This window comes from Eucyclogobius newberryi, unplaced genomic scaffold (genome assembly GCF_026437365.1).
Source record: "Eucyclogobius newberryi isolate DKJ021-1_F unplaced genomic scaffold, fEucNew1.0.hap1 SCAF_5, whole genome shotgun sequence".
Classification (NCBI taxonomy): Eukaryota; Metazoa; Chordata; class Actinopteri; order Gobiiformes; family Gobiidae; genus Eucyclogobius; species Eucyclogobius newberryi.
In genome coordinates, this window is record NW_027316167.1 from 43759596 (window position 1) to 43771972 (window position 12377).

General features: G+C 43.0%; 1 protein-coding gene across 2 annotated transcripts; it reads left to right on the plus strand.

The window, feature by feature from the left end:
- Window positions 1–530: 530 nt before the first annotated feature.
- LOC140381156 (hatching enzyme 1.2-like) lies at window positions 531–5731 on the plus strand. Of its 2 annotated transcripts, none has more exons than XM_072465177.1 (8): window positions 531–665; window positions 846–890; window positions 2247–2402; window positions 2483–2603; window positions 4259–4437; window positions 5283–5364; window positions 5459–5583; window positions 5658–5731. In XM_072465177.1, coding segments are annotated over exons 1-8 (801 nt in total). In that variant the 5' UTR covers window positions 531–574; the 3' UTR covers window positions 5660–5731. The 2 variants fall into 2 exon arrangements, with proteins under 2 accessions (XP_072321278.1, XP_072321279.1); XM_072465178.1 differs by having other exon boundaries at window positions 5661–5731.
- The last annotated feature ends 6646 nt before the right edge of the window (window positions 5732–12377 follow it).

Sequence of the window (12377 nt, forward strand, 5' to 3'; positions counted from 1 at the left end):
TAGTTTTCCTTCAAGAGAAAATTATAAATATATTTGGCACGCAATTAAAATTCCAAATGTTGTGATGTCATCTGCATAACAATTAAAACCCAAAAGTGAATGTACTTTATACCCTTAAGAATATACTGCACCTTTCTGAATGATTTGTTTTATTGTTTATGTTTTTCTTGTTTATAAAAAATGACATATTATTTCTTATAGACAATATACTCAATATTCAAATTTTGCGTAGCTCTAAAAACATGAATACGTTGAATCTCATTTTGAGCTGGCATTTGATTTGAAAAGTGCAGCGTGAACTGAGCTGGTAAAGGACAGAATGGTATGTTACTGTAGCCTTAGTATGACCTTCTTAAGTGCTGACTATGGAGAAAGTGAAGCATTTAACCAGGTGCAGTTTTTCCCACCTACAATCTACTGTACATCCATGACATCCACATGGGCCATAGTTGGAGGGCGAGCCAGTATAAAAAGAGGACATGTAGTGAACTCTGTGTCTGTGGATCTTACGGTAAGCTCTTGTACCTCACCATGTGTCTCTCCAGACCTTTTCTCTTCAGCTCAACAGAACATCATGTCTCCACAGGTCTCCAACATGTCTCCTTCCAGGTTCTCCATGCTGGCTCTGCTGCTGCTCTCGCCCTACTGTTGGGCTGAGGAGGTAAGTTCTTCATCAAACAAACATTCTTAATATGCTTAGTCCCAGAATTGTGAGCTTTAACATGGTCTTTTTTTCTCCTTCATCGTTACTGCCTCACGTTGTCTTCCAACAGTCAGGTAAGAGAATATTATATTCACATATTTTTCCCCATTATGCTCATTCTTTCCCCCCTTTTCCCCCCCAGACCTGTCTGTGTCCGAAATTATTGAGGAAGCGAACAAAAACATTGGTAAGTTGATACTTTTGTGTTATATCTGTGTTTTTTTTTCCACATATTCAGCTTAGACTATGGCACAGGCCATCCTTACTTTAATATTTGATTTGATCAAATGCTATGGTGAATATCCTATATTTGATTTGATCATTAAGCAGTGACAATTGTCACAGGGCTGGGCAAAAATGAATACATTGTTTTACACATTTACACATCTATGTCTAAAATGTGTATGTATATGTATATATATAATGTATGTGTGTGTGGTGGTTGACAAGGTGCCGTGGTGGAAAGCCGTGGTGGTGGACATTGCAGTTCATGGGATGGAAACATCCGCAATAAGGAACATGAGAAACTAGAGAAATTCCAAGGCCTCAGAGAGGAGCTGGAGAAGGTCTGGAGCCTGAAGGTATCGGTGGTGCCCGTAGTGACCGGAGCACTTGGGGCAGTGACCCCCAAACTGGAGGAATGACCCCCAAACTGGAGGAATGACCCCCAAACTGGAGGAAAGACCCCCAAACTGGAGGAAAGACCCCCAAACTGGAGGAATGACCCCCAAACTGGAGGAAAGACCCCCAAACTGGAGGAATGACTTGAGCAGATCCAGGAAAAACATCAGACATCTCAGTCCAGAAAAGTGCAGGAACAGCAAAGATACTGAAGAACCCTCGAGCTCCCAGGGGCCTCTGGTAGAGGAGCCCAGCTTGAAGGGGGATAAACAGAGACCGCCCGTGGAGGGTGAGGAAGAGTATAGTTGTATAGGACATTGGGAAGACCAAAGGAGTCATTGGCATGAAAGGATAGACCGTATATAGAAGTAGATGTGGGACCATCTCCAATAGCATTTGGTTCCAGCCAAATGAAGCCAGTCGAGGCTTGCAGTTATATCTGTAACCAAGTCCCATATTAGGAAATCTGAATGTGTATCATAGCAACCAAAGAGCCAATCAGGAGCAAGGTACTTTTCCTTTATGAACAAGATAATGAAATAAAAACACTAGAATCATGTAGAACGGTTAAACACAGGCATTTTAAGGCCAGAATGGCAAAGACAGAGGCAAGTTTTCAATCAAAACTATTTGGAACCATATTTGGATGTAAACAATCCACACCCATGCTCCCTTCCTACTCGGAATACGGTGGCTTGCTAGTCAGCTATATCCAATAATATATATGGTCTATGCATTAAAATCACAAAAAATATTCATCCAAAATCTGAGTTCTGCTCCAAACCACATGCTTTTACTTGCACATGATGAACCTCTTCATTAAGAAGACCAAAGCTGGTTTATGAATGATGATTACAAATGACAAAACTGTGTTGAGGGAAAAACTGAACTCCAGCTCTTATTATTTCTCTTATGGCTTCAGTGCGTCGTGCAGGCGAGCCCATCGTGATCGAGGGAGACATCGCCATCGACAGCGAGGCTGAGAGGAACGCTGACCCCTGCACCTCCAGGGGCTGCATGTGGGGCAAGTACACTGACGGAAAAGTGTACATCCCCTACTACATCGCCAACCACTTCTGTAAGAACCAACACAAGCTACTGACTCACTGACCTACAACATCTAACACCACAATGAACCAACGTCTGTTTGTGCTTCAGCTTCTCGGGAAAAGTCCATCATCACTCGTGGCCTGGAGTCTTTCTCCTCCTTCTCCTGCATCCGCTTCAGACCCAGCAGAAGCACTGACCGCGACTGGCTGAGCATCGAGTCCAAAGATGGGTAAACTAACTTATCAGCATCTCAACTATAGAAACTGACTTCAAACTGTGTCCATACTGAAGTCAGGTGACTCTGATGATACCCAGGGCCGCTGCTAGCCATTTGGGTGTCCTAAGCAGAAATGCTCAGTGGGGCCCCCAGGCCCCCCAACCAACTTTGAACGTGTGAATAATGTGTAGGTCTTTGATGCCTGTAATACAAAATTAAAGTGACAATTTATGAAGTTATTCAGATGCAGAAATCATATAGTTTTCTGTATTGTGGTGCATTATAGAGGCAATGTTATTAGCAACTCGTTACTCCCACAGTCCCTCAATGTCCCTGCTCTGCCCCTGCTGCAGTGTAACCCGAGCTCTTCTCATGTTCTTCTGCAGAACAGCTCCAGGCTCTAGAAAACACTACGGGGAGAAAACTGCTGCATTTATGAGAAAACGATTTTGAAATTTGTAAGAAGTTGAACCTCTTTGGTGGAGCGGCCCACGCCAGCCGGAATTATCGCACGCCTTGTTTCATTCTCTCTTTTTCAGGGTTTCTAATTGAATATGAGGCCAATGGAGATGATCTAAAGACCGTTTTGCTCCTTGCTTCCATCTGTGCCCCTGATCTGTCTGCGTCTCTTTCAAACTGTGGTTTGTGGAGCGGCCCCTGCGCATCTCAAAGTCATTTTGAAGAAAGAGAGAGGCCACACTTGAGTCCTAGTTTGAATTGGTAAAGAACTAAAGTAGTAGGAGTAGGCCTACTGTAGGCTCTCTGTTTAATTGCAAAAGGAACAGTGCAGCTGCTGCAGAAATAGCCTTTTCAGTCCTTCAGTCCAAAGTGCCTGGTCAGGCTGGTGCCCTTTGGAGCAGTTGATGCCCTGTGCACTTTGTGTTATGTGGGTAATGTGAATGGTGGCACTGATGGCACCTGTGAATGCCCTTGTTCTCGCTATGATCTCGATCAGGGAAATGTACCTGCTTAAAGGTGCTTAAAGGTTCTCTCCCTGATTCTTAAAAACGATAAACGGTTATGTTCAATGTGACTCAGGTGACTGTTCACACCAACAGACAAAACTAACAAGAGACACTCCTGACTATAAAAAAACTCATTTGTATTAGTTTCACAGTGTGGTTGGCTCCTCCCTTCAGACAGATGGATGGGAGTGATTCACCAGACCCCTGTCTCTGACCTCTGACCCCTGTCAGAGGAAATGTAGAAACAACTTGGATGAGCGCTCACTCTTTTGTCCAGTTGTCCAAATGTATTGCTCACTTTCCTGATTCATCTTAATTATTTACCACAATGAGTTTAAAAGTCCTTTCAGTACATGCACTAATTCAAGCTCTAAAATGCCTAAGCAAAGGTACAAGAGTGTGTTTAAAGAACAATAACTGGGCGGATCAAGTACATAAATATGAACAAGTCGGAACTATTTCAATAAAAGTAGAAAATTCAAGTTGTATTAACAAGATTTTCCTTTGTTGCAGCATGTGGTATTGTGTTTCTGCAGCCCTATAGTGGCACTCACCACTTGATTCATCGAGGATTTGCCACTTCTTGGACCATAGAAACACTATATTTTTAGTTTGTTTTTGTATAAACTTTATACAAAAATCAATTGTAATGGCTAGATTTCAAGTTAGAAGTTAAATGGACCTTTTTGTGCCTGTCTGCAGCTGCTGGTCCTTCGTGGGTCGCCGTGGGGGAAAGCAGGTGGTGTCTCTGGCCCGTAGTGGATGTCTGTACCACCACACTGTCCAGCACGAGCTTCTCCACGCTCTGGGCTTCAACCACGAGCAGACCCGCTCCGACAGGGACAACCACATCAGGGTCCTGCTGCAGAACGTGGTGTCCGGTAATGTAGTAGTAGTAGTAATAATAATGATGATTTAAAAATGCTGCCTATGGCAAACTTCAGACTTGGTCACATTGATATTTTATGGGGTGCTATAGAACCACTTAAAAGTATGTTTAAATGTATCACCCTATTTTTTTCCAGTTCTCCTCAACAAACAGACTTTAATGATTTTTTCTCATCAAATTTGAAGAGGGACTAGAGAGCTTTTAATGTTTTCAAATATACTTTTTTTTTTTAAATGTAGATTTCTTTTCGATCTTCAAAATATGTATATATTTATTGCACACAAGTTTTGTGTTTCTGGACAAAGTGTTTTGGATGAAAACTGTAGGGGGACATGCCAAAAGTACAAGAGCTGCACTTTTGTCAGCGCCTTGTTTGCTCCAATATACTTCCTGTATGACTTAGGGCTGGGTCATAATAGCATAATACATGTCCTCACATTCATTCTTTTTTGGAGTGAGCGTTATATTTTTACAGTGACTTTTTTGGTGTTGGGCGACCCTTATATGCTGTCTTTCAATATTTTTTCCTGGGGGTCTTCACTCAAAATTAGAGCTCACTGAGCCCACTCACTTTTGACACCGCTCACGAGCAAATTCATCCTTGTTTACGACTTGATTTTCACAAATTTCTGGGCTCTGGATACAATTCATTCGTTCATTAGTCTCTCGCCGGAACGATTCTTGTCCTTCGGATCTGACATAATGAGGGAAAGAAGGGAACTTATGAAAATTGGTTGGAAGTGAGGAATGGAGTAGTTCAAGTATAGGAAAGTCACTATCCAGAGTTTTGGCTATTTTATGATGTCCTCGTTTTTTATTTTTCATTCCTATTTACAGGAATGGAGCACAACTTCAGAAAAATCGCCACTCTGAACCAGGGCACTCCCTACGACTACGGCTCCGTCATGCAGTACTTCAGGTGAGAGGAGCAGCAGCCACACACTTACAGTATTCTCCAAGTATCTCCTCCAAGTTCAGTGTGAGATTGATTCTCCTGATCTCCTCTCATCCAGGACTGCTTTCTCCAAGAACGGCCAGCCCACCATGGTCCCCATCCCCAACGCCAACGTGAACCTGGGGAACGCTCGGGAGATGAGCGCCAACGACAAGAAGAGGCTGAACACGCTGTACAAGTGTTGTGAGTGTTAACCTATCTATATAACCAGGATTAATACTTAAGATGTCATCTCATCAGGTGTTGTTGTGTTGCAGAAGGAGCACATCCAGGCCTGGTCTGGAAAAGACCCAAGATCACGAGATTTGATAAATAAACATACTGGCACATAGTAACCTGTTGTGGTCATTTATTTTATCATTCTAACTCGAAATAGCACTTGATGAAAGTTTTTCTTCAAAAACCCAAATCTGTGGGTTGGGAATCACAGGGTCCCCCATCATTCAGTATAATACACCATGACTATCGATAGTCATGTATATAGTCAACACACAAATATTTTTCTTGTTAAATATTGTATTTATAATACAGTACTACCTGTACCATTTATGAAAATGTAATTAATGATTATTTTATTAATTAAAGCAAACAAACAAGTATCACAGGAATAAGTAACATATTGATAAAGCATCTTTCTGCGCTATTCTCTGCTCCACCGTGAGCTCAGCCATGGACCCGCTGCAGTTCGCATATCGGCCTGGCATCGGAGTGGAGGACGCCGTCATCTCCCTGCTGCACCGCTCTCTCTCTCACCTGGAGAAGCCTGGCAGCTCTGTGAGGATCCTGTTCTTTCATCTCTCCAGCGCCTTCAACACCATCAGCTCCTGAGGGACAAGCTGGAGACGCCACCCCACTGCCCCCTCACCAGTGAACATCCAGGGACGGGACATTGAGAGAGTGGACTCATACAAGTACCTGGTGTTCATCTGAACCACAAACTGGACTGGACTCATAACACAGACTGTACAGGAAGAGCCAGAGTCGGCTCTACCTCCTGAGGAGACTCAGGTCTTTTGGAGTGACAGGGCCGCTCTTGAAGACCTTCTATGACTCTGTGGTAAATCAGCTCCTGTAGGTGTGGCCTGCTGGAGCAGCAGCATCACAGAGAGGGAGAGGAAGAAGCTGGACAAAGTCATCAAGAAGTCCAGCTCCGTCCTGGGCTGTGCTCTGGACTCGGTGCAGGAGGTGGGGGACAGGAGGGTCCTGGCTAGATTCACATCTATGCTGGACCATGAGTGCCACCCCCTGCAGGACACTCTGTCCCCTGCAGGACACTCTGTCCCCTGCAGGACACTCTGTCCACTCTGGAGAGCAGCTTCAGTGAGAGACTGATCCACCCTCGCTGTGTGAAGGAGAGGTTTCGCAGGTCTTTCCTTCCTGCTGCTGTTTTTCAAACCTCCTATAAGTGATCTGTTCTTTTCTTCTGTATCTACCTCTGTATCTATCTGCGTTGCATCAATGAAATTTCCCCATGTGGGACAATAAAGGATTATCTTATCTTATCTAATCTTATTTTTTCACATATTTAAGTCTAAATAACAAAACAAGACCATGGAGCAGGACAATAATACTAAGAGAAATCATGTAAAAATAATAATGGCACAATAAGATATAACAGAAATGAAATGACGGCACAAGTCACGTACAAGATCATCAAGAGGAGGGAAGTACATCCCTAATGAAGGGCCCCTGAAAAGCTCCTCGGCTGCTCCAGACTCCAGTCCTCACAAAGAACTGGACACACCACCTTCGCTGCCCTCTCCATATATTTTTTCATTTTCCCACAAATCCAGTCCCTACATTTTTGTATCTTCAATCAACAGAAATGTATTACCGTGTGACCACAATCTGAACTGGCATGCCCCACGCTGGTGGCTCCATCTATCGTCGCTGTTCAGTTCTCCGTGTTTTGCATCTTCCTGAGAACCACTTCTGCTCAAGTGTTTTTACCTTCAAAATTTACCAGAACACCCATCACTAAATGAATTCTTCAGAGATGTGTCAATACTTTTCTCGTTCTTAACGAACCTCGTATGGAATATCCGGGGTGAAGATGACACTTTTGCCTTTGTACTGCAGGTTTCCATTCACTTCGGCAATCCTCGTGGCTAATCTGTGAATGGAGCGTCTATTGACCTTCTTTTCAGGCATTCCTCCAAGTCATTGGTACTGCTACTTCAAAGTCATTGTTACTGCTACATCTAAGTCATTGGTACTGCTACATCAAAGTCATTGGTACTGCTACATCAAAGTCATTGGTACTGCTACATCTAAGTCATTGGTAATGCTACATCAAAGTCATTGGTAATGCTACATCAAAGTCATTGGTACTGCTACATCAAAGTCATTGGTAATGCTATATCAAAGTCATTGGTACTGCTACATCAAAGTCATTGGTACTGCTACATCAAAGTCATTGGTACTGCTACATCAAAGTCATGGGTACTGCTACATCAAAGTCATTAATACTGCTACATCAAAGTCATTGGTATTGCTACATCAAAGTCATTGGTACTGCTACATCAAAGTCATTGGTACTGCTACATCAAAGTCATTAATACTGCTACATCAAAGTCATTGGTACTGCTACATCAAAGTCATTGGTACTGCTACATCAAAGTCATTAATACTGCTACATCAAAGTCATTGGTACTGCTACATCAAAGTCATTGGTACTGCTATATCAAAGTCGTTGGTAATGTTACATCAAAGTCATTGGTACGGCTACATCAGAGTCATTAATACTGCTACATCAAAGTCATTGGTACTGCTACATCAAAGTCATTGGTACTGCTAAATCAAAGTCATTCATACTGCTACATCAAAGTCATTAGTACTGCTACATCAAAGTCATTAATACTGCTACATCAGAGTCATTAATACTGCTACATCAAAGTCATTGGTACTGCTACATCAAAGTCATTGGTAATGCGACATCAAAGTCATTAGTAATGCTACGTCAAAATCATTGGTACTGCTAAATCAAAGTCATTCATACTGCTACATCAAAGTCATTGGTACTGCTACATCAAAGTCATAGGTACTGCAACTTCAAAGTCATTAATACTGCTACATCAAAGTAATTGGTAATGCTACGTCTAAGTCATTGGTACTGCTACATCAAAGTCATTGGTAATGCTACGTCAAAGTCATTAATACTGCTACATCAAAGTCATGGTAATGCTACGTCAAAGTCATGGTACTGCTACATCAAAGTCATTAATACTGCTACATCAAAGTCATTGGTAATGCTACGTCAAAGTCATTAATACTGCTACATCAAAGTCATGGTAATGCTACGTCAAAGTCATTGGTACTGCTACATCAAAGTCATTGGTACTGCTACATCAAAGTCATTGGTACTGCTACATCAAAGTCATTGATACTGCTACATCAAAGTCATTGGTAATGCTACGTCAAAGTCATTAATACTGCTACATCAAAGTCATGGTAATGCTACGTCAAAGTCATTGGTACTGCTACATCAAAGTCATTGGTACTGCTACATCAAAGTCATTGGTACTGCTACATCAAAGTCATTAATACTGCTACATCAAAGTCATTAGTACTGCTACATCAAAGTCATTGGTACTGCTACATCAAAGTAATTGGTAATGCTACATCAAAGTCATTGGTACTGCTACATCAAAGTCATTAGTACTGCTACATCAAAGTCATTGGTACTGCTACATCAAAGTCATTAATACTGCTACATCAAAGTCATTAATACTGCTACATCAAAGTCATTGGTAATGCTACATCAAAGTCATTAATACTGCTACATCAAAGTCATTGGTAATGCTACATCAAAGTCACTGGTACTGCTACATCAAAGTCACTGGTACTGCTACATCAAAGTCACTGGTACTGCTACATCAAAGTCACTGGTACTGCTACATCAAATTCATTGGTACTGCTACATCAAAGTCACTGGTACTGCTACATCAAAGTCATTGGTACTGCTACATCAAAGTCACTGGTACTGCTACATCTAAGTCACTGGTACTGCTACATCAAAGTCACTGGTACTGCTACATCAAAGTCACTGGTACTGCTACATTAAAGTCATTGGTACTACTACATCAATGACAAATTTGTAACAATCAAGAAACAAGATCTTGAATCTTTCTCAGACTAAATCAATGCATATCAGGTTTAAAGGTTTATCATCAGGTTTAAAAGCGATGTGGCGGGATCACCCCTGGACATTAAGATGCTAATCAGGTACTCATCAGTGATGAGAAGCTGCAGCAGCTAACAACAGGAATTTAATGGCCCAAAATAGGGTGGTTTGGGTAACAAAGAAGATTGTTTTCAGGTGAAACAAGCAGAAAAAAACGAACATGCTGCTATCATGAGGCTCTGCCCAGTGGGCTTTCCCAGAGTTGGATAAATATCCGAGTTCTCTGACTAGATCCAACAGCTGTGATTATGGGCTTTACAAAAATAAATTGAACTGAATTGAGATCTGCAGATTGAGGATGACTATTGGATGCGAATCGAAACATCTTGTTTTTCTAAATTAGTCTCAAGGTGACTACTACTGAATCTTTTTCTACAATGGAACCCTCCTGGATGAATGAGGGATTACACCAGCATGTAACAAATTATATAATACCCCAGATAAATACATTCAATGATCAACCTATGCAGTGTACTTTGATTCAGTTTTTAAGTTATTGCACTATTCCCTTGCACTCGCTGTGACAGTAAATCCCACGTGTGTGTGGTTTATAAAAGCCTCATTAGTGGTGGGCTCATGTCAAATCAAGCGGCTCGTGCATAGAGTGAGGGAGAAGACACGGCTTGGGAAAGGGCATTTTTTTTGAGAAACTTCGGTTGAGCAAGCACAAAATCGGAAATTGTATCGGCTCAAAAGCATCTACATTGCTGGGCGGTTCCTCCTGCAGACAGTAGGCGGTTCCTCCTGCAGACAGTAGGCGGTTCCTCCTGCAGACAGTGGGCGGTTCCTCCTGCAGACAGTGGGCGGTTCTTCTTGTAGACAGTGGGCGGTTCCTCCTGCAGACAGTGGACGGTTCCTCCTCTGAGCACTCATGAGGAGGGTTTTTCCGCTCTGACTCTTACAGTTTGCTGTTGAAATGACTTCTCATCTTTTGGTTTCCAAGTAGCATGAGTCATCAGAACTCTCCAGGTTTTCACTTTTTCCCAAGGAGGTTTTTTGTAGTTTTTCCTGGCCAAGAAGGAGGGTCTAAGGACAGAAGGAGGCTCTAAGGACAGAAGGAGGGTCTAAGGACAGAGGAATCTGGGACATCGTCCCTCGCCATCACAGACATTGCTTGATTCATTTTTCACTGTCGCCCTCAGAGGCAACTGTTGTTGTGATTTTGGGCGTTACAAAAATAAATTGAATTGAATTGAATCACAAAAACTTGATTACTGTCAGTTGAAAAGATTTCTGGTTATGGCTTCGGTCCAGACACATGGATTCACTGCATTTCTGTCAACATTTGCCTTAAAATCTCTGCATCACCCACATAACCTGAAACACAGAAAACACAAGGCTTCAGGAGCTCAACGATCAAAGCTGACGTAACTTCAGTGGAAGACAGACCGTCCCACAAGCTAACGAGGCTAATATGGCTAATATTACCAGCCTGAGGAGCTGCCCCCCTGCCACACCTCCTGCCACACCTCCTGCCACACCTCCTGCCACACAGCAACCTCCTGCCACACGACCACCTCCTGCCACACGGCCACCTCCTGCCATACGGCCACCTCCTGCCACACGACCATCTTCTGCCACACCTCCTGCCATACGACCACCTCCTGCCACACGGCCACCTCCTGCCACACGACCACCTTCTGCCACACCTCCTGCCATACGACCACCTCCTGCCATACGACCACCTCCTGCTACACGACCACCTCCTGCCACATGGCCACCTCCTGCCACACGGCCACCTCCTGCCACACGACCACCTTGTGCCACACCTCCTGCCACACGACCACTTCCTGCCATACCTCCTGCCACACGGCCACCTCCTGCCACACGACCACCTTGTGCCACACCTCCTGCCACACGACCACTTCCTGCCATACCTCCTGCCACACGACCACCTCCTGCCACACCTCCTGCCACAGAACCACCTCCTGCCACACGACCACCTCTTGCCACACCTCCTGCCACACAGCCACCTCCTGCCACACAGCCGACCAAAACTTTACAACAGGTGGCCCTTATGTTTTTGAAATTGCAGCGTGAAGATAAGCTGTGGTGGTGGAGTGGTTAAGGCGGTCACACACATACCAGGTTCCATGTGCAGTGTTGCTTCTCTCATCCCCATTTCACACTCAGCTGTCCTGTCTACTAAAGCCGACAGGCAAAAAGTCCTTTTAAAGATTACAATTAAAATAAAACAGAGTCGAGTCATTTTAACTAAAGAAGACCAAATTCAATAATTTTAATCCTTCTACAAAAAACATTTCTCTAAAGTTCCCGGGGATAAAGAAGATAAAATAAAATCATTTTGCCTGTCATGACTGAAGAAGAAAATAAAAACTGGGTGATAAAATAACAATTATGGAAATACTGGGGGCAATCAAGAGACTAAAGAACAACTCATCTCCGGGAAGTGATCACCTCAGAGTAGTATAAAGCTATAAAAGACACACTTATCCCTCTGATTTTAACTGGAAACTTTTAAAAAACTCACACCCCTCCAAGTACGAAAGTTGTCATCATATCTTGAATACCTAAAGAGGGGAAGGACTGAAGGACCGGTCTAAGGAAATATTAATGGAAGTGTGTTTACTTTGTCCTCACTTTCTATACGGAAGTTGTAGATTTGATTGCAAACCACTCTGAGGGCACACTTGGCTGTGGTGTAGACTGGAACTTACATGTTCAGCTGACATTGGATGTCTATAAATAATACATTTAGTAAATTAATACATAATGTTGAGTTGATCAATATCTGGAGAGAGATGAATTCTGTTTCGCCAATAAACAAATGTGT